The sequence below is a fragment of the Microtus pennsylvanicus genome, chromosome 2 (genome assembly GCF_037038515.1).
Source record: "Microtus pennsylvanicus isolate mMicPen1 chromosome 2, mMicPen1.hap1, whole genome shotgun sequence".
In the NCBI taxonomy this organism is placed as follows: Eukaryota; Metazoa; Chordata; class Mammalia; order Rodentia; family Cricetidae; genus Microtus; species Microtus pennsylvanicus.
This window is the reverse complement of record NC_134580.1, coordinates 127,953,677-127,976,127: the sequence shown is the minus strand read 5'-3', so window position 1 is coordinate 127,976,127 and position 22,451 is coordinate 127,953,677. Positions and strand designations below refer to the sequence as shown.

The following is a 22,451-nucleotide window of genomic DNA, read 5'->3' as shown; positions in this document are numbered from 1 at the left end:
TTATGTAGCATTTGCCTGGGATTTTTCTCTATTTTGTTTGAGTGGGCATCGTGAAAACATCATTCTTTCCTGCTCTGTCTGAAGGAGAAGTCAGACCTTGTGTTCTGAGTGGCCTTCCTTTTTTAAATGGAAAACTGAAAATGTGTGTATGTGTGTGTATGCGCGTGTGTGGTGCGTGTATGTGCGTGTGTGTATGTGTGTGTGCACACGCGTGCACATGTTCCAGGAGCAGCCAAGAAGACTGTTCCTTGCCTGCCCACTGTCTTCGTTAGGAAGACCTAAGCACAAGGAAGCCAACTCAGGTGGATGTCCTCTCAGGCATGACCGCCTGATCAGGGATTCTCAAAGAGGAATTGTCTGCTTTAGGTTGTCCTGTGGGCTGTGGCTGCATCTGTGGGGGATGCCCTTGACTGATGTGGGAAGACCCATCCCAAATCTGGATGGCATGGTCTGGTAACAACCCAGATTGAAAAAAGGAAGGGAGAAGGAAGGTTGTTTGCTGTTTGCTTTCCTGGCCTTCCCTCTCTCCACCAAGTTAATTTGCCCATCGCTGCTGCTGACTCCCTTGCTGACATTGGAGACAGCTTCTTCTGCCTCCAACACGGACTGAAGACCAATGACTCTCCAGAAACCCACGAGGCCTTTGGTACAGTGGTCACCCAGCCTTGTGGGCCAAGCAACTACTGGCTTCTCACCCTCTCAGCTGCAAGGCAACTACTGTTGGATCCTTGCTACCTTTTTGTTGTTGTTGTTGTTGTTTTGTTTTGGTTTTTTGTAATTCAATATAATAAATCCACAAATAAAAGACAAACTTGCGTATTTTCCCTCTTCTTTGGTTTCTAGAGCACCCCAGTTAAGACATGGAGCCTGGGTCTCCTTGGGATGAGCGAGGGGATGGGTTTGACCTTGGGCGGTGGTGCTGTGGTGAGAGGGAGCAGCCTGTGCTTTGGTGGAACTTCATGGGCAACAGCAATCCTGCAGCCTCTTAGAACCAGCCAGGGAGCAGTCAGAGGGCCTTCGTCATACCCTGATTCTGAGAAGCAAAGAGACAAACACCAAAGTTGCTGCATCCCAAAAGACTTGGTTCTGGAAGCTGACGGGTGGCAGCAAGGGAGTGGAGAAAGGACGACTACACAGACAGGTACGGAATCGCTGGGGCAGGCGGGCCTTGAGCACTTGGATGGAGTGGCATCAGCTACCTCAGCAACCTGCAATCTCAGCACATTCATTACCCTTAGCACAGGGGGGCAGGCTTAGCGAGGCTTGGTGGGAGGTCTCTGTAGGCGAGCAGTCTCAGAATGCAAACCTCCAGGAGGAAGCTGCAGTTGCTAGTCTTGCCATGTACTGGTCAATTTTGTAAACACGTCTGCGTGGACCAGAGGAAGACTTGGCCTTTCCAAGTTTCTGGGGGTCAGAGGTCTTGGTCCTCTGACCAAGCCCGTGTCCAATAGGGAATGTGTATCCACTCAGGCCTTCATCCCACCTTTCCCCATTCACTCAAGGCATTCTTGACTCCCTACACACGGTCATGGCTAAGGACTGGGATCCTCGTTCTAGACAGGGGAGGCCCTGGGAGATCAAACTGAGAACAGGATGACAAAAACCCAATAATAATGGACAATAAACATCTTACCGGGTTAAAGTAAATAAAATCAATATAGCATTTCCTAAGAACTGAGGGTGATGGGTTACTCTTAGTGTTTTTCTTACTGTTTTGAAGAATTATTAAAAAAAAAGGCCTAGAAGTGTAGCCTGATTGGTAGAACACCTGTAAACTATGTACCAGACCCTGGCTTCAACTCTCAATACCACACAAACACACAAATTTGTAGACAAAATACTTTGCCCTGGCATGTGTCTCTCATGGAGAGGGGCTGATGGAGGATTGGTTCAGATCCTGGCCTCTCCATGATACTCTTGCCATGCTTTTTGAAACCTTGGCCATCCATGTTGCCTCCCCCTGGGCCACAGGCCCCACAGGCCCTCGGACAGATAGAATGTACATGCACAGAGGGGAAAGGTCTTTATCAGAGACTTCAGTTGTTGGGGGTCTCATCTCTTTGACATTATTGTTGACTTAAGGGCTTTAGTGAGAGGAGCCCGTGAAATCAGGCTAAAGTCCTTTGCAGGCCTGTGTGTAGGACCTTGATAGCCAGTGTCCCCTCTCCTCCTCCACGTGGAACTCATAGCTGCCCAGATTGGAGGGGTGGAGGGAGGGGAGGCATTCAGAGCCAGCCAGGCCAGGCTGTTCCTGTGTGGGAGACTTTTAAAGTTGGACACTGCACTCTGTTCTCATCTTGTCTCCCACAGACACAATGCAGCAATCACTATCAAGTTGGTTCTCTGGCCAAAATTCGCCTCCTCCATTATCGCCCCAGGTCTTCATCCGGTGGCAGCCCCTGCTCCCCACATTTTATCTGCTCCTCCTAACTTTGTCCCACATCTCCAGCTCAGTAAGAGAATTCCCAAGCCCCTGTCACGTTTCAGAGTCACAGGGTATAGGGGGACCGAGGTAGTGGACACCATGTGTAAAGGTTTGAGAACAGAGGTGTTTGCAAACACCTACTCAGTCACGGGCTGTGTGTCTCCACACAAATCACTTGGCAGCATAAATGCACATAGATCACACACAAGATAGTCCTAAATATGTACCATTTGAACACACACAAGCACACACACACACACACACACACACACACACACACTAGAATGCGTGCAAGCACGCAGACAAAATGTAATTTAAAAATTTAAAAAGAACACAGCAAACCAGGAGGCAGACTTTACTATCCCCAAATCTAGCGAACTGCTTGGCCCTTGGAAGGGCTCTGCGATCACACTCATGGCACCACCCAATGCAAGCTATTGATTTTCTATGATCATTTACTCAGTGGAGTAATAGTTACATTTATTAGGCTTGCCAATGTTTATTAAATACTATTCTGTTTATAAAGCCAGGTTCTAAATATCTCTAGTTCTCCTCAGTGTTGGTCCTTTTAATAAGTCAGACCCTGACTTTTAGCAAGCTTTCAATGCCCAGACTAAAGAAAAATATTCCCAGCGTATCCCAGAGCTGGCTTTGGTGGGAATGGGTTCTGGCCAATGGACTGAAAACAGTGTGTGCCACTTCTGAAGGTTTCCTTCAAAGAAATAGCATCACACTTCACCACACTCCTCGATGGTAGGAACTGGAGCTGCTCCTGCAGGTAAAACTGTCTGAGAATATGTAGAAGGATTCAAGGTCCCTGCTTTCTGTAACACTTCTGCATTTAACTGCACACAAAAATGGAAAAAACAAAATCAATGTATATGTTTTGGAATCATTGTTTGGGAGCAATGCCTATTAAAATAGCTGGATTAATATCTGAATATGGCAGGTAAAATCCCATGCTAGGGTTAGAAACTGTAAAAGTCTGTTCTCTGCTTCTCTTACAAAATATCAAACTCTGGAAAGCAAATTCATTAAAACTACCATTTGGGAGACAGAAACTCTTTTATTAGGCAGCCACACCTGTCCTATCTCACTAAGGGCCTTGTGGTGGGTGACATCCCAGCGCTGAAGACCACATGGCAAAGCGGGAATCCAGAGATGACCAGTGGTCAAGTTCATTCTTGTTATAACAACCCACTCTTTTGGGATCTAAGCATAGTCCTGTTGATGGGGGCTGTTTGTTTATCCCCACTGCCCAGATCCAAAATAATCACACAGAAACTATATTAATTGCAATACTGTTTGGCCAATAGCTTGCTCTTACATCTTAAATCAACCCATTTCTATTATTTTATATTTTACCATGAGATTTGTGGTTTACTGGTAAGGATCATTGGTGTTTGTCTCCTCTGGCAGCTACATGGCGTCTCAGACTCTGCCTACTTTCTCCCAGCATTCAGTTTAGTTTTCCCCCAACCTAGGTCTATTCTGGTCTGCTGTAGGCCCAAGCAACTTCTTTATTCATTAACCAATAAAAGCAACACATATACAGTAAAACTTTCCCCTTTTCTGTCTAAATAAAAAAGGTTTTAACTTTAACATAGTAAAATTACATATGAAAACAGGTATAAAGCAAGAATTAAGTTTACAATATTTATATCTATTTTGTCTTTTATCATAACTAAAGAAAACTATAACTATAAATTCTTTAACTCTACCAAAGACCACAGAAAGACATAATATTACCTAAGTTAGCAGGCAGTGCATTGTAAGCAACTTTCAAAACTCTAGAATTGACAGAGACATCTTACTGCCTGGAAAATTACCCAAAGTTCTTCTGTACCATTGGGGCACCCATCTTCAGCCTACAGGCCTATAGTATCTGGCAGACTTTTCCCCGAAGCAGGAAATTTCAAAGAGAGTTTCACCTATATTGACAGTTTGTCAGTCACTTTCTTCTGTGTCCTGCAGAATGTCTAGCAGACTCTTTCATGAAGCAGGAACCACGGAGTATTGTTTCACCTTTAGGCAAATCCAGCAATCATTTCTCTGTGGGTCCTGCATGTCCAGTTTATACAGAAAAACATTAAGAAGCTCAGGCAAAGCAGTTTCTTGCCCAAATAGCTGACCAACTTCATAAGGAGCCTCTTTGATACCCATCATCTTCTTGAAGTAGATTGGTGTTGCCAAAAACAGATGTGTCTCATTGTCATGTAAAGTTCTAAGTTTTTTTTTAAAAAAAACATTTTAAATACCATATTCTGTTAGTCTTTGAAAAGTTTGAAGAATACCTATCTAATTGAAATATATTTCTATGTATCTAGAAAACCTAACCAACATGACTATAAGATTAACTATTATACATGACTATTAAACCTGTGTTTCTTAATTATATATTACATTTTTAAATGAGCTGCATAAACACAACACCTTAATCAAGAGCAGAAATATACATATAACAAAATTGACCTTAAGTTTGTATCAATAAACCAAGATCCATACCAATGCAAAGCATTCATCTCTATAGCATTTCCCCCTTTAAATGTAAACAAACATTTATAAACAATATTTGAGAATTTGGGAATAGTTCTTTCCAAACTGCTTCCTGATTTTTGTTGGGCAAAGTGTTTTTGAGTGTTCATGGTGACCTTTCAGGGGTTCTTGGTCCATGAAATCACATTAGTCTGGAAGGAACCCACAGATTCTCATCTTCTGTGGAAACAAAAGCAGAACCTTTTTTTTCAAAGCAAGATATCCTTAGACCCAAATTTTGAAGTCAAAATACCTTTAAAATATATATGTTGGCTTAACTTAGCTGCCTGTCTAATGAAATGTCTCTCTGTACTTAGCTCATTCACAGTTAAAAAAATCAAAGAAGACATAATAATATACATAATCCAGACTCTCTGTGTATATTCCATCTTTATGTGGCTTAATTTTCTTACTCTATTACTTTTTCTACAAGCTTAATATTTATTTTATTATCTTTATTCCTTTGATCTATGACTGTCTGTACTCTTTTATATTACATTTACTGTCTCTTTACTCTTTTCCCTCTCTCTCCCAAGCCTGTGGACATTTATTTAACACTGTGACCCATTTAGAGATCTTTTCCATTGGAATTTATCTTTATTGTGTATGTAAAATCCTTTTCTGACAAAATGCATTTTAAAATGGTAAGCAGGGTGGTCGTCTCAGCCCTGGATACTGGCTCTGCCTCTCTCGGCCTTTTAACATGGCAGAGGTAATTCACTGTCAGCTCTGGGATCACTGGGAGGCAGCTGCATTCACCACCCCAACTCTGGTAAGCAATTGGCTCATGCTGCCACCAAGTAACTTGCAGCATTCTGCCTACAAACCCCATTTAGGTGCTCTGCCTCCTGAAAGAGCCAAAATCACTATTTCTTATGCTGAGTCAGTAAGCCTTCTCTTAAAGGAGCCATGGTGCTCCTGCCCACTGCCAACAAACAGAGACCATCCAAAAAAATGTGGCTATCAAGAAACTGCTTAACTCTGTTCTTATGTGTCTAGAATTCCTTTCAAAGATCTCTCAGATTTTATGTGGATGTACTCAGCCCCATGCTGGGTGCCAATCTGTTGACAGAGGCTGTTTGTTCATTCTTCACTGCCCAGACCCCAAATAATCACACAGAAACTGCATTAATAACAATACTGTTTGGCCAATAGCTTAAGTATATTTCTAGAAAGCTCTTACATCTTAAATTAACCCATTCTGTTATTTTATATTTTACCATAAGGCTCATGGTTTACTGGTAAGGTTCTCCAGAGTCTGCCTCCTCCTGCAGCATTTCAGACTCTGCCTGCTTTCTCCCAGCATTCAGTTTAGTTTTCCCCACTAACTCTATTCTGCCCTGCTGTAGGTCCAAGAAGTTTCTTTATTTATTAACCTAAAAGCAACATATATACAGAAGGACTTCCCACATCAGAGTCCCCCACATCTTCTAGCTGTGAAATCCTGTGACCTAATTACCTTGCACTAAGCCTTGCCTTGGTGTGTGTGTGTGTGTGTGTGTGTGTGTGTGTGTATGTAAGAGGTCAATGACAGGGGTCTTTCCCAATTGTTCTCCACCTTTTTTTTTTTTTAGTCTCTTACTGAACCTGGAGTCATTGATTTGCCTAGACTGGCTGGCCAGCCAGCCCTAGGGTCATTCGCCATGGCTTCCCCAGCTCTAGGATTACAGATGTGTGCTACTGAGTCTGGCTTTTATATGAGTGTTGGAGATCTGAACTCACGTCTTCATGTTTACGCAACAAATACTTTACCCACTGAGGCCCCACCTGTTACAGGCTCTACCATCTCCCTATGCTGAGAGATTTCCAGCCCATGACCTTTTGAAGGGCACAATTCAAGCCAAGTTCCTGGCAGTTCCATGAGAGAATCGAAGATGAAACATGTACAATAAATATGAAAATCCCACAGGACTTGATGAAGGCCACAAGAGAATGGATTCCATTTCAGAGCAGCCATGTCTGGAAGGCCTAGCACCTGTGAGAGACACCCACAATGACAGGAAGTGACAGCAGCCATTCAGGGAAGCTTGGAGTCCTGCAGAGGGAGATGCAGGCTGAGGCCTTGATATAGAACATATGGGAAGGTTTAAGATTTCATGAGACAAAAATCTGTGGTGGAGGGAAGAGAAGAGAAGAAAGCTAAGAATGAAGAACTCTTTTTTTTTCTTTTTTTTTGTATTTTGAGACAGGGTTTCTCTGTGTAGCTCTGGCTGTCCTGAAACTAACTTTGTTGATCAGATTGGCCTCAAATTTATGGAGCTCCGCCTGCCTCTGCCTCCTGAGTGCTAGGATTAAAGGTGTGCACCACGACCGGCCGGCTACTGAAGAACTCTTAAAACTTAAATGTTTCTTGACACATGTTCATCTGGTAATTAGTGAACTAATTGTGGGTCTCAAAAGTCCAAACAACTTACTTCACTCTTGTCCTTCCTAGAAGAGAAGTCATGTCTGGCATAGGTGCCAGTCACTTTCCCACACTCTCTTCTTATGCTGAGGCATTTGCTACACACTGTCTTTGGTCTGGCTGACCTTGGACAAATCCCTCCTGTTCTCATCACTGCCCACGGCCCTTGATAAAAGGAGGTTCATCCTTGCCCCAGGGAACGCTGTTCCTGTCCTGCAGCTCAGCTGCCTCCTTCACCCGGGTACTGCCACCATGAAGCTGTTGTTCCTGCTTCTTGCCATATTTGTGGCAACAGAACTGGTGATGTCAGGTAACGTGGGTTCTTTTAGGGTCTGGGGTCCTGTCTCTGGGTTTCTCTCTCTCCTTCACTCTCACAGGGTCAACGTTTAAGTCTTTTCCCATTTCACACAGCTTCAAAGGGTAACCCAAGTGCTTGTGCATGTTGCACTCTCTCTCTCTCTCTCTCTCTCTCTCTCTCTCTCTCTCTCTCTCTCTCATTCTGCTTTACTAAGTAGCTGCATGAGAGATGTTTGCCAGGGTCTGGTACCTTGAGGGCAAGAGTAGAATTCTGGTGGGAACTTAGGAGATGGATAAGGGGCGAAGGATTGGGTTCAGGTTGGGGACTTGGTTAGGGGTAATTCCTCCTGTGGGAACACTCAGGGGCTAGGGTGACAGAAAGTGTCAACATGGGCTGGAGGTGAGGATCTGGATTTCCAGGTGCCCTGGAATAAGATGGAGAGGGGAGGTTTGGCTTCAGTGGAGCTGCTGCTGGCCTTGGACTAGACTTGGGCTGAAGGTGGGGTAGTCGTCTGGTGTGCTGGGTGCTTGGGTGCAGCTTGGTGGCAGGGAGCTGGCTGGTGACTTGATTAGATTTGCGTTTGGCTTAGAGTGAGGCCTCAGGGAGCACTGAGCTGGGCAAGGCAGGAAGTTGACTAGGGCTTGAGTCTTAAGTAGATGAGTATGACTCAAGGGGACGGGACCCTGGGCTGAGGTCAGAGCTGAGGTCTGCTGACTTCTGTCACCAGCTGTTAAGGAGCTGACTCTGTTGTGATGTAACTGAGTCTCCTCTGTCCACTAGCACATAGATGGGCATTGTCCCTTTCCCATCATTCCCAGGTTCCTCTAGGTGGAACCCTCATTCACACACACTGATTCTGGAGGAAGGACTAGGAAGTTGGGGGGGAGGCAGGATGATCGATGGGGAGAAACTTTGAAGAAAGCTTTCCCTTGGCTGGATGTGGTGGAGCACGCCTTTAATCCAAGCTTTTGTTGTAATATTAGCGGCGGGCTACGTTCTTGGCACCCGGCCGCCCGCACGGCTAGCTTTATACCCGAAATAATAACACACAAATTGTATTCTTTTAAACGCTGCTTGGCCCATTAGTTTTAACCTCTTATTGGCTAGCTCTTACATATTGATGTAACCCATATTTGATATTCTGTGTAGCACCACGAGCTGGCTTACCAGGAAAGATCTTAACCTGCATCTGTCTGGAGTGGAAGAATCATGGCGACTGCCTGACTCAGCTTCTTTCTCCCAGCATTCTGTTCCGTCTATTCTGCCTACCTAATTTTCTGTCCTATTAAAAGGCCAAGGCAGTCTCTTTATTTAACCAATGAAATCAACACAAAACAAAAGACTCTCCCCCATCAAGCATTAGAGGCAGAGGCAGGTGAATCTCTGTGTTTGAGGCCAGCCTGGTCTACAGGAGCAAGTTTCAGGCCAGGAGCTGAGAGCCTGTTTCAAAAATAAAAAAGAATTTTCCAGAAAGCTTTCTCTCCCTCTCAAGGCCCGCTCGCCTTTCCTGGGCCTGTGCATCTCTGTTTCTCCCCTGCTCCCCTGTCATCCGCTGCTTCTTGTCTGTCATTCGAGCAATACTAACACACGCCTAACAATTGTTCCTGTGCCCCAAAGATGCATGCTGGAAGGACGGACACTGCCGGGTGATGTGCAAGGACGGGGAAGACAGTGTCATACGCTGCCAAAATCGCAAACGCTGCTGCGTCCCTTTGCGTTACCTAACCCTCCCTACCATGGTCATTGATGGAGTCCTTGGCTGGACCACTCCTACGACGTCCTCAAAACTCCATAGAAAGAAGAGACGCTCCTACTATTGGTAGAAAGGATGTTGCTTCTCATCCTTTAGTCTCTACACCACATTAAAACTCACAGAATTGACTTTGGTGTCTGTCAGTCATAATGGATTGGGGTGGGGAGATGGAAGGCCAGAGTTCAGAGGCAGTGGAGAGAAACCATCAGGACTGGACCTTGGTAATGGGGTGAGAAGCACAGTGTTGAAGATGGTGTCACCTACCAGCCCCAGGAGCGGCTATGGAGACATATATAAACTGAGGGAGCACGGGGTGGGTGGAACCACAGACTTAAAGGGGCCTTAGATGCCTAGAGTATTGGTTCATCTTGGGAGGGAATAGGTCAAAAGTGGCTGAGTGGAACCTAAATCTTTGGATTTCCCCCGAAAGACCTTGTAATGCTCAAGAACTCGCATTCCAAATACAGACAGCACCTGCAGCTTGTCCACTCAGGGTGAGCGTGTCCATTCTTAGCATTCTCTCACTCATTCATCTCGGCTCTGCCTCTTACCACTAACGGATCCTGTTTCCAACCCTGTCAGAGCTCCAGCATCTTGTTTTTGGGAAAGTCGAACAACAACATCATTTAGCTTAGGGTTACAATAAGCAAGGTGATGGCGGCATGAGCCTGTAATCCCAGCACTCGGGAGGCAGAGGCAGGGGGATCTCTGTGAGTTTGAGGCCAGCCTGGTCTACAAGAGCTAGTTCCAGGACAGGAACCAAAGCTACAGAGAAACCCTGTCTCAAAACAAAACAAAAGAAAAATAGAATTAAATAGGCAGGGTCCGAGGGCTCGGTAAACACATCTGTGGCCAATCTTGTCAGTTTCTGCAGGCCCTTGCAGAGCAGGCACTGTTGGTCTTCCTTGGCTCTGGCAGGGGGTGGCAAGGGACAGAAGTCTACACCATTTGGCTGGATTAACACGGGTGAGACTAGAAATGGGGAATTTAAAGATCCTGATGGGGCGTCTGTGGGACTGGATGTCTTCAAATCCTGGTCTCGGGCGTCATTTACACAATTGTTCACCCCTGAGCTATGCTGTTGATGAGGTCAAGGATGGGGGGTGGGTTTGAAGCATGACACGCGCCATTGAGACCGATAGGAGTTCTTTGATACGGGACGAGAATGTTCTAGGAACATAGCCCCTCCCCCATCCTGCCTTTCCTTTAGGCTTCCTGTAAGCGCCTCCCCACTGGGAGGTGGGCCAGTGATGCCCACCCTGCCTTCAGGCTTGCACTTTGATCAGTGGGGCCTGGCGCAGTCTGTCCAAAGACTCTGAGGCTTCTTCCTGAAGCTGTGAGGTCTGTTCCCTAGGTGCACCCACAGGACCTTCTGGGAAGTGCCACTAGGCACGGGGAGAAATGCCAGCTACATTCTGTTTCAGGGGCCATGGCCAAGCTTGGGCCACAAGTTCTCATGAGCTACTTCTTGGTGGATGCAGATCTGAGGATGTGGGGGATGAACGCTGGGTTGAGGGTGGGCAGCTGCCCCAAGGCTGCCATGTTTCTACAGGAACTCTGAGGAGCCCAAGAGTTATGAATCCCAATGGGGTCATCCCAGAGTGTTGTTTCCCTGAAGAACATAGAATAGATTTTGCTTACATATTTCTCTTGCTGACTTGATTCATCACTTTTAAGAATCCAGACATATGGTATAAGGGCTTTTATTTGTATTCTTTTCCAAGATTTTGATCTGATCTTTGTGTGTGTGTGTGTGTGTATGCATATGGCAAATGCATATATGTGCATATGTGTGAGTGTCCGTTTGTGTGAGTATATATGGTGAGTGCATATGTGTGCAAATGTGTGAATTTGTGTTTGTGTGTGTTTGTGTGCACATAATGAATGCATGTGTGTTGTACATATGTGTGAGTGTACCTTTGTGTGTGTGTGCGCATAGTGAATGCATATGTATGCATGTGTGTGTTTCTGTGTGTGCACATAGTGAATGCAGAAGTGTGCCTGTGTAAGTATGCATTTGTGTGTGTGCATGTGGTGAATGTACGTGTGTGTGTTTCTGTGTGGTGCACATGTGTGTGAATGCACATTTGTGTGTGTACGCATGGTGAATGCACATGTATGCATGTGTGTGAGTCTGCATTTGTGTGAATGTAAATTTGTGTGTGTGCACATGGTGAATGCACATGTGTACATGTGTGTGTTTTTGTGTGGTGCACATGGTGAATTCAGATGTGTGCATTGTGTAAGTGCACATTTGTGTGTGTACACATGGTGAATGCACATATGTGCATTGCATGAGTGTACATTTGTGTGTGTGCACATGGTGAATGCACATGTGTGCATGCATGTGTGTATTTGTGTGTGCATGTGGTGAATGCACATGTGTGCATGTGTGTGAACTCACCCAGAGGTTGACATGTCAGGTGTCTTACTCTATCAGTGTCCACATATTTTTGCTAAATTATTTTTAGATTTTTAAATTTTATTTTGTGTGTCTGTGCACCACAAGCATGACAGGTATCCTCAGAAGTCAGAAGAGGGCATTGGATCCCCTGGAAGTAACAGATGATTGTAAGGCAGCATTGTGGGTTTGAACCTGGGTTCCTTGCAGGAGCAGCAAGTGCTCTAACCACTGGGATGTCTCTCCAGTCTCTGAGCTCATATTTTAACCAGAGCATTGTAATAACCTCAGTTTGCGGGTTAGAGAGGTGGCTCAGTGTACAAAGTGCTTGCTGTGCAAGCTCGAGTTTGGATCCCCGGGAGCACACAAAGCTGAACTCGTCTGACCGAGTCTGTTGTCTCAGCGTCAGGAGGCCAGAAACAGGAGGATTCCAGCCAAAACCACCGAGGTCAGGTTCCGCTGAGAGACCCTGTCCCAAAACACAAGGTAGACAGTGGCTGAGGATAACACCCGAGGCGGACGTCTGACTTCCGTATATGCACCTACACATACATAAACACTCACACACACAGACATATACATACTAAAGAGACTGCTACGTGCTTCTGTGGGGTGCAGTTCAGGATGAACAGGAACAAACCATTGGTGCTCTGAACATGGAGGGATCACAGGTTTGGCTGGTTATCTTTTTTTTTTTTTTAATTTGACGTGTGATCATCCTGGTTCTGATGAGTGAGTTTTAATCGAGACCTGGTTATTTTGTGTAGGATAAGATCTGGGCAATGCCTTGACATGGAGGCAGGAGCAGGGGGTGGCTTCTCACTGCCACAGCATGCTTGGAGGTTCCAGTTCTAAAGTCTGTGTCCTTTGGTGCCAGCCTAGCTGGGAGGGGCATTCTCTCTTCTGTGTGTTCTTCAGGGGCACTGAGTGGCCTGGTAGCCCTGGAAGGTGCTGCATGACCCTTTGGGTATACGCCAGGTATATATCTGGGTCACGTGACAGCTCTATTTTTAGCTGTTCGAGAAACCTCCAGCTGGTTTCCACAGTGGCTGTACCCATTTCATTCTTACCAGCGGTGGGTGAGGGTCCCTTTTCTCACATTTCCTTGATGGCTGTGGATATCCAATGCTTTCAAAAAGACTCAGCCATTTATGTTTCTTCTTTTGATAACTGTCAGTTTTCAAAAGTTCATTGGCCTATTTATTGATTGACAGTTTTGCTTTTTGGTGCCTGAGGGTTTTTTTTTTTAAGATTTATTTTAGGTTTGTGGGTGTTTTGCCCACATATATATCTGTGCAGCACATACATGCCCAGTGCCCATGCAGGCCAGAAGAGGGTGTCGGACTCTCTGGAACTGGAGTTACAGACAGTTGTGAACTCTCATGTGGGTGCTGGAAATCAAGCCTGGGTCCCCTAGAAGAGCAGCCAGTGCTCTTGACCACTGAGCCATTTCCCAAAAAGCGGTTTTTCCCACTCTGTATATTCTAGATAGTATTCCTCCATTCACGGTTTAGCTGACGAAGATGGTCCTCCCGTTCTGTTGTCTGCTCTGCTGACAGTTTATTTTGTTGCACAGGAGACTTTTAATTTAACCCCATTTGTCAATTCTTGGGGTTATTTCCTGAGCTGTTTGGGTCCTACTGAGGAAATTCCTGGGTCTATATCCTCAGGCGTTTTCTCCTAACACTTGTAAGGGTCTCTAGCTTTAAATCAAGGTCCCTGTTCTGCTTGGAAAGGACTTGGGTGCAGACTGAGGGATTCAGATGTAATCTCCTTCGGTGCAGCTCCACACTCAGGGCCACCAGCACCAGTTACTGAACAAGCCTCCTCCTCCCAGCGAATGTTTGGGGCCTCTTTGCCAAAGCTGGGTGTGTCTAGCTGTGTGGGTTTTCTTCTGGGTCCTCTGTTCTGTTCTGTCCCCCTTGCCCCTATCTCTTTCTGCATTGTCTTCCTCACTCTAATGTCCAGAGCCTTGGCCTGAGAGTAGCAGGACAAGTGGAGGAAAGGACACTGATGCTGTCTCTCTTGACTGTGACGCTCGCTGTCACCTTTTAGGTCTTTTCTGTGCTCCTGATGCCCCGTTTGTCACAGGTGAGCAGAAATTAATTATCATCATTTTTTTTTTTGTTTGTTGGCCAGGCAAAAATCCTGTCCTTCAATGCATGGGTAACAGAGGCTTCTGTAGGTCTACCTGCAAGAAGGACGAGCAGCCCTACTTCTACTGCCGAACTTATCAGACATGCTGCCTCCAGCCCTACGTGCGGATCAGCCTTGCCGGTGTAGATGACACCAACTGGTCCTATGAGAAACACTGGCCAAAAATACCGTGAATGCTGGCGAACGCCACGCACAAGCTTCCAGGGACTCCCTCTCTGCTCTCCCCCTCCTTATTAAAGTTCATGCACTTGCCATTGCTTGCCTGTCTTTCCTCTACTGGAGAGAGATTGGGTTTGGTGTGGGCAGATGTCTGTCCTGTCCTGGAAGCAACCTTGTGGGAGAGGGGTCCAGGTCCCTGAATGACTTTCAGAGAGGAGCCTGAGCCGGGCGGTGGTGGCGCACACCTTTACTCCCAGCACTCGGGAGGCAGAGGCAGGTGGATCTCTGTGAGTTCGAGACCAGCCTGGTCTACAAGAGCTAGTTCCAGGACAGGCTCCAAAGCCACAGAGAAACCCTGTCTTGAAAAACATAAACAAAAACAGAAACAAAAAAAAAAAGAGGAGCCTGAGCAGCCACCAGAAGTGGTAGTGGGAGAGTGCATTGGAGACCAGGGAGGGAAGGATTTGGGATGAGCCAGCGCAATATATGCCATGTAGGACTCACAGGCAGGATGGGCTAGGTGTGTAGTCTTGCGGACACAGTCAGTTAAGCCTAGAAGAACGTCTAAGCAGAGCTGTTGGATTTGGAGTAAGCTGTCTGGTCGTGGCCTCAGGTTGTGAGGCTGGGATGGGTTTGGTGGTTACTATAGAAGGAATTTGAACAATACATGCCCTTTTCCATGATTGTTAAGGTCTTTTAATTCCTAAATTTCTAGAGGGCTTTTAAAAAACTATATTTCTAAACAACTCATTCTTATTGTGTGTGAACATGATGTGTGTCCTTGTAAGGGTGTCCCGTCATGCTCATGGAGTGGGTGGATGACAACTCTGTATAACTGTCTGCATAATTGGTTCTTTCCTTCCACCTTCATGTGGGTCCCAGGGATTGAACTCGGGTCATCAGGCTTGCAGTGAAAGTCCCTTTACCCACTGAGCCACCTCGCTGGCCATAATACTTACTTTTTATGTCTTACTTTCCACTGATATCTTGTTGCTCTTTCTTTAATTCTAATTACTGTCAATAGGAGAGTAGCCACCCAAGGCCACATCTTTCTCTACTTCTCTGACTGTGGCCTACACCAGTATGCAGCTGGCTTTGGTATAGCTTCTTTTCGGGAGCTGGCTATGATCCAACCTCTATTAGACTGCCTCTTTGAAAGGTCCAGAAGTGTGCCTCTAGGTAGCCCTTCTGCCATTACTGCCTTCCTAGGAAGGCTAAGCTTGCTTGCTCTTTGTGATACCCCTTTTACCTTTGTTTACTCCTGAGTTTAGAGCCTTCCCCCCACCCCTGTTATCTAGGGAGCTTCATTTTCTCTTAGCTGGTCCTTGCAGTCCTCTGGGATTATTTCTCTTTTCAGAGGGTTAAAACCTCTCACCTCTGAAAGCAAGTAGTCCCTGCTGGCATTGTGCTTTGCAATTTCATCCCAGCAGGCTCTGTTTACCGGTGGAAACACTTGAATGCTTTACACAGTGGATTTTTTTATTTTTATTTTTTAGAATCACACAATCAGGAGGGGGTGGTAGCTCATGGATGCTTCAATGTTTTATAGACTCCGGAGATAGAGCTCTCCAGCCACCTCTCTCGGTTGTTTTTTTGTTTTGTCTCCACTCTAGTCTCTCACACCTAAGTATTATGAATTTTTCCCTGTATGTATTTTGAATTCCGAGTTAAAATCGAAGTCCATTGCATAGGCTGCAGAGGTTGCCTCAGTGGTCCCGGTGGTCCAGCCGACAGTGACGGAGACCTTTTGCTTGCGCTCCCTAGTGTCTGGAACGCAGCAGACTCTGTGATGTTTACACGTGTCCCGAAACATTTCTCCATCTTTGCATTTTTTCCTGCAGCTTCCCCATAGGTTCAAGCATTTTTTCTCACCACCATAGGCTAAATAATCAAAGGAGAGACCGGTCATTTGAAATTATTGTTGCTTCGTGGCTATAGATCTGGCATTCCACAAATTGGGCTGTGGCAGGGCTAGGCTCCTCCCCGCAACTCGGTAGTGCTGTGTTTCCAGGTCCTGTTTAGCTTTCCTCGGAGTGCGATTATCACTCAACAATGAAAAGAAACTTGCTGATTACAAGGCAATGGGGATAGCCATTACAAAGCTCCCCAGACCTGTTTCAAGCTACCCATATCAAGAAACTCACTTGATATGGGGTTGCTGAGATGACGTCACAGCCCTTGCTGCTAAGCCTGGTGACCCTGAGTTTGGCCCTCAGACCCCATCCAAGAGGACTGACTGGTTCCCACAGTTTTTTTCCCCCCTCTGACCTCCATGAATACACCGTGGCGCACATACTGGTTTATGGAAATTTGCATGTGTAATTCTGCCTCCAACTAATTATAAGGCTAGGACCAAACCTTTTGTTGTTTTATGTGCTCTTCTCCGCCCCCCATTAAAAATAAGTAAATAAGCCGGGCGGTGGTGGCGCACGCCTTTAATCCCAGCACCCGGGAGGCAGAGGCAGGCGGATCTCTGTGAGTTCGAGGCCAGCCTGGTCTACAAGAACTAGTTCCAGGACAGGAACCAAAAAGCTACAGAGAAACCCTGTCTCAAAAAAAAAAAAAAGTAAATAAATACACATGAACAATTACATTAAAAATTTCACCTCATGACTACGATTGAGTTATTTGCACTAGCCTAATTTCTCCGAACACATTAAGACACTGTGAAACCACGCTCACGTGCACATAGCAAACATTTGCGTTTTTAGAGATAATGCAAAGCATCCCTGCACAGCTACACTGGGGCTGACAAACAGAGCGTTCACTGGAAGCTTGGATCGGCGCAAGGATTTGACTAGCGAGAATTAGACTAGTCAGGAGGCTTTGCTCCCTGGGACCCTCAGGCTGGGGCTCTAAAACTCCCAGATGCGCTCGAGAGAGCCCAAACCCCACAAGCAGGCAGAGTAGTTGCTGAAAGGCAGGTTCTGACCCAGTAGGTGGGGCAGAACACGTATGTTCTTTGTCTGACAAAACCCTAGAGGCTGTCAATACTTCTAATCCATTGGCCATGCCTGTAGCAAGGTCTTAGGGCATTGGAAACAAACTTTGAAAAGTTTCATGGACTCAGCACCCCAATTCTGTTTTCTGGTCAAATGTAATAAAATTAGGTATAAAAATCCCCACAGAAGGCTCCCATGCTACTTTGTGTAAAATGTTCCAGAAACTAAAAAACAAACCGGCATATAAAAAGAAAGCTATATGGCTTATTTTATGAGACTTGTGTCGTCTTTGTTCTAAAATGAGAAAGGTGTAGATCTACTTTCTTAATACAGATTTAAAATTTTTTAAATGAAATATGAGCCAATGTTCATTGAAAATAAATTAATATAGCACCATCGACTAGGATTCAACCCCAGATGCAAAGAATGTTAATGTTAGGAAATCCACTAAAGAAACAACTCTTGAAGAATGAAGGAGGTCGTCACTTAATTATCTAGATGCAGGAAAACAAGGTAGATTTTTCTTAATTTTTTTTTTTTGAGACAGGCCCTCACTATGCAGTTCTGATTGGCCTAGAACTTGCTAAGTAGACCAAACTGGCCTCAAACTCACAGAGATCCCATTTGCCTCTGCTTCCCAAATGCTGGGATTAAAGACGTGCACCACAACCAGCTGGATTTTCCTCAGTTTGGTGATGTTTGTACATCAAATCCCAGAGCTAGTGTTGTCTGATGGAGAAACTTCCATTTCTATCGAGAAGAGGAAAACGAAACAAGCTCTTTTATCACTATTTGACACACACACACCATTGCCAAAAGGGTAAATAGCCCAGGCAGACAGAATAGCACACTCTGACACACACAGTAAGGAGTCCCCGGAAGAGGGGGAGACAGTGTAAACTCTCCACATGCTGTGGAGAGCCGGGAGAGCTAGCCCATTCTTTGGGGGAAAATAAAACAGATTGTCCACCACATCTGGTACTAACGGTCGAAGTGTGGAAAAAGAGTTAAACCATTAGAGAATGACAGAGGACCCTTTGGGTGAGAATCAGGAGGCGCCTTTTACAAAATCCCAGGCACTGCGTATGAGACACTGTGTAGTTGAACTTGTAAGACCAGAGTTGAGTGGTTTTCTCTCTTGTCGAGGACTTATACTGGGCAAAGTCCATGTACTGAGAGGCGACAGATTGCAGACGCGCCTAGGGCATTTAATCACAAATACGTAAAGAACGCCTGCCTGCATCTGCATCAGGCACACATGTTAAGCAGTCGGCTACTAGAGGGAGGAGAAGCTGCTTTTGTTGACTTTGCACATCTATTGAAACACTGAACCGTTGTTTGCTGAGTGCCTACTGTGTGCCAGGCACACTGCTCAAGATGAAAGAGCTGGCAACTGCTAAAGACAAAACAGATCAGACATGCCCTTCTCGTGAGTAGTTCGGATTTTTTATGGACCTTAAATATGATAATAGGAGCAGAATGTTAAAAAGACTTCATGCTTAATAGTTAGCTGTAGATACACATTGTGGAAAGAAGGCGAGCAGATTGTGGGGGCGGGATATAAGTGATTAGCAGGGAAGTGGGGAGACTTCTCTTGAGAGGATGTGAGAGAGGGAGTGTGATTAGGGGAAGAGCATGTAAGGCAGGGGAACCCCAAATACAAAGACCCAGAGGCAGGCTGACCTTGAAGTTTTCCAATCAGCAAGGAAGCTGTGGTGATTGCAAAGTCAGTTAGGTGGGGAAGTAATAAGACTGAAATCACAAGGGGACTGAAGGTCTTGAGAGGAAGCCGTTTGCAGGGGTTGATTCCTGGGGAATACACATGGGTTGAAATAACAGTGTGAGACACTTTTATCCATCAGACCAGTAGAAATAACGCCAAGTGCGGTGGCGACTGTGATGATAGGTCCTGATGATGGGCCTCACGCCCTGCCCTTGAGAGGCTCAGGAGGTCCTCCTGTCACCAGTGACTGATTTTTGTCATTTCTGAAGTAGGGGGGTGTCCAGGACAAAGAAGGCTTTATACTCCTTCCTCGTCCCAACTCTTGCCTTCAAGGGTCTGGCTAGAGACAGCCCAAAGTGTGTCATACAAAGTTCCTTCTCTTATTCGTGCCCCGAGTTTCTGGGGCCATGGGCTGCCTTCCCAGACTCTTCCACGCCCCTTCCCTTCTCTCCTTATCCCCATCAGAATGCAGGGCAGACACAGCTGAGTCTCCTAGAGATCCCAGAGAATTCTCCCTGATTCTGCCCTCTGCTGCAGCTGAAAGTAACTCAAGGCTCCGAAAGGCAGCGGCTCCTACTGGTGGGTCCTGACAGGTATAGAAGTGAGGAATTCTTGAAGTGAAAGAAAAAGTCAACCTACCTTTAGCATGACCAGTTCTTTTTTAGGAACTTATCTTAGGTGAATCCTTATCTATACCCACACAGGGAAGTATAGCATACACTCCTTCTCATGGGTGGCTAAAGAAGTTCTAAAGGACTTCATATAAGTTTATAGTTTTTTGATTTTAGGTTTTGTTTGTTTGTTGTTTTGTTTGTTTGGTTGGTTTTTAGATATAGGTCTCACTCTGTAGCTTTGGCTGTCCTGGAACTCATTGTGATGTAGACCAAGCTGGTCTGGAACTCACAGAGATCCTCCTGCCTCTGACTCTGCCTCCCAAATGCTGGGAGTAAAGGCGAGCACTGCCATGCCCAGCCATGGTTTTTATTACGATAGACTTTTTTAAATTTGTAAAGGATGAGGCAGAACTCTAGGAAGCCACAAAATATGAAATGAAACAAGAACGTTGTATAGTCATGGGGATAGTATATTTAGTTTTTTGAAACAAACATGCTGGTCACTTTAACGAGTTTCCCATGTTCTGAAATCTGCCTTGGGAGATTTGTGCAGGAGCAGAGGATGGGGTTTCCAGAGTGATAGAATCAGGGTTCCAGCCGTGCCTTTGGGTAACCTTTTAAAAACAGTGGTTATCACGCTCTCGACTTTCAGGGTACAAGGGAGAAGAAAGCCAGCTCTGCCATCCATGTAACAGCTCTGCAGACGTTTCGAAGAACACGAGAAGACAAAGAGTCTCCTGGAAAAGCGATAGCAAGACTTTTAGAAGACCAAGATGCCATAAGGCTGTGGATTTGGGAGGTGTTTTCTAGAGTTCCACAGGCCAGGAAGAGAACGGAGGAGGATGAAAGTCTAACCTTGTTCTTTAGGTGGGCACATGGCACATGGAGGAACTCTGGCTGTGGAGGCTGCCCTGAGGATTGCCTGACCGACCTCCATCCCACCCTTGCCAGATACCATTTCAGCGAGGAATGTGGTGCGGGCTGTGTTAGGGAGAGCAGCCACACACTGTCCCCCAGAGGCCAGGGCCCATTAGACCATCACTTTGGTCACTTCCCTGGCTTCTGTTACCTGGGATCACTTGGGGTAGAAGAGCAAGGACAGGAAGAGCCAACAGCAGAAGTCTCATGGTTCTTGGGAAGTAGTAGGTGGGAGATGCAGGCACCCAGAACACTGGGTACAGTGTGAATCTGATCAAGACTTTTATTGGGTTTTCTGGAGTGGGGGCAGAGGGATGAGCACTGAGCCAGAGAGAGATGTAAAAGCGTATCCAAGCAAAACATCAGCCCCTTGGCTGGCATGTGGACTGAGCATCTGTAACAGGCCCTGAGAGCATGTGCAAATCCCATAAGTCCCAGACCTTGAGCTGTTCAGGAGTCAGGAGAGGGAGAACTCACACTAGGACTCTATCCTCAGCATCTCCAGCCCTCTTGGTGGCCCACTCCTTGTCCACAGTCGCCCTCACTCAAGAGCTCTCTCCTGCAGCCAGGTGTGGTGGCACACATCTTTAGTTCTAGCACTTAAGAGGCAGAGGCAGGCAGATCTCTGAGTTAGGGGCCAGCCCAGTCTACAGAGAAAATCCTAGGACAGCCAAAGCGACACAGAGAAACCCATCTCAAACCCCTCTTCATTCCTGCCCCCAAAAGACCTCTCCTTCTCAGTGTCTGTCTACATTAGACTGGGAGGTTGTTATGGATGGGACAAAGCCCCTGACACACAAAGCACACGCTCAGTGGAGGTTCATGGAAACCAGAGATAATGGACACGAGCTCGCATAGAAACTGAAGAGCTCACCTCACCTACATTCTGTCGGGGAAAGGCACTTGGTAGTAGAGTGGGCGTGCAATAACAGGTGGAGAATTCAATGTATACTGTGACTCCAACAGGGCCATACAAAGTTTCCCACTGCTGCCAAGAATACTCCTTGTCAAAGGCGCTCATAGTAACTTTAGGTGTTATTGCTGACAAGGGTACCCTGGGGGCACTGGGGTTCTGGGCATTATCTGCAAAGGCCCCGACATCTAGATATGCCTTTAGGATACAGAAGACTGGTCTAGCCTTCAAGGTAGCCTAGTCCCATAGCCCTACAGCCACTTCCACCATGGCTTTGTGTTTACCACAGGGCTGTGGAGGTGGAGGCTGGGCTCGTGTTGCTCTTGGTTTTGAAGACAGTGTTGAACTTCCTGCCAATGGAAGAGTGGTAAGTGGGTAGTTCATTGACATTATAATTAATTCAGCTGTGACCTTGGTGGCTTGAGATTGAATTACAGAAGAAACACCCTCAAGTACAAACTGAATATGGCCACCTCAGTGGTGGTGGTAGAAAAAATGACCACAGAGATTATGGAGTAAGATGGTTTTTGAATTCAATGTAGCCCTCAGAAAACCCTGGCACACTCAGGCCTTGGATCTTCCAGAAGGAGTAGTCAGAGGATCATGAAGACCACCCTTGTTAAAACTCAGACTCAGATTTAATAAAAAAAAAAGAGAGAGAGTTTTAATTTTTATTTACTACCTGTATTTGTGGGCATTTGGGTTTGTACACAAGGGTGCAGTGCCCAAGGAATCCAGAAGAGGGCGTCAGGTCTAGAGCTGGAATTACAGGCAGGGTGACCACCTGACACAGGTTCTGGGAACTGCGGTCTGTTTGAAGAGCTGTAAGTGCTAACCGCTGAGCCATCTCTCCAGCCCCCAGACTTCAGATTTAATTGTGCAGCTTGGTGGGACTTGGTCTAGCTCATTCCACAAAGTGTGAGACTCCTAATTCTGTGGTTTGTAGAACTTTAGTGTAAGCGTAACATCCCAACACAATTTTATTATGGGAAAACCAAAGCTTTGATGAAGGATGAGGCCCTGCCACACAACAGGTGGGAGGAGTCACATGAAATGGAGAATTTGGAATCTTTGCGGTCTAGAAATCAGTCAGTTTGTCTGGGAGCTTTTCTCATGACAGCCGGGTCAGAGCTCAGCGTGCTTACCCGTGTGGGTGACAAGGTCTGGCCTCTGAAGATCAACTTCTGTGTGAGAAGAGCTGAGACTGCT

The 22,451-nt window shown here is 46.0% G+C and overlaps 2 protein-coding genes across 2 annotated transcripts; one reads left to right on the top strand and one right to left on the bottom strand.

Annotated features, from left to right (window-relative positions):
- The first annotated feature begins 7,616 nt into the window (after positions 1 to 7,616).
- Positions 7,617 to 14,146, top strand: LOC142845121 (beta-defensin 19-like). The gene is made up of 2 exons (XM_075963879.1): positions 7,617 to 7,674; positions 13,956 to 14,146. The coding sequence occupies exons 1-2, from the start codon at positions 7,617 to 7,619 to the stop codon at positions 14,144 to 14,146; spliced, it is 249 nt and encodes an 82-aa protein (XP_075819994.1).
- A 1,616-nt stretch (positions 14,147 to 15,762) lies between these two features.
- Positions 15,763 to 20,550, bottom strand: LOC142844403 (defensin beta 118-like). The gene is made up of 2 exons (XM_075962825.1): positions 20,481 to 20,550; positions 15,763 to 16,013 (listed from the first exon to the last, which is right to left on the bottom strand). Exons 1-2 carry the CDS (start codon positions 20,536 to 20,538, stop codon positions 15,763 to 15,765), a joined length of 309 nt encoding a protein of 102 aa, XP_075818940.1. The 5' UTR covers positions 20,539 to 20,550.
- Between the last annotated feature and the right edge of the window lie 1,901 nt (positions 20,551 to 22,451).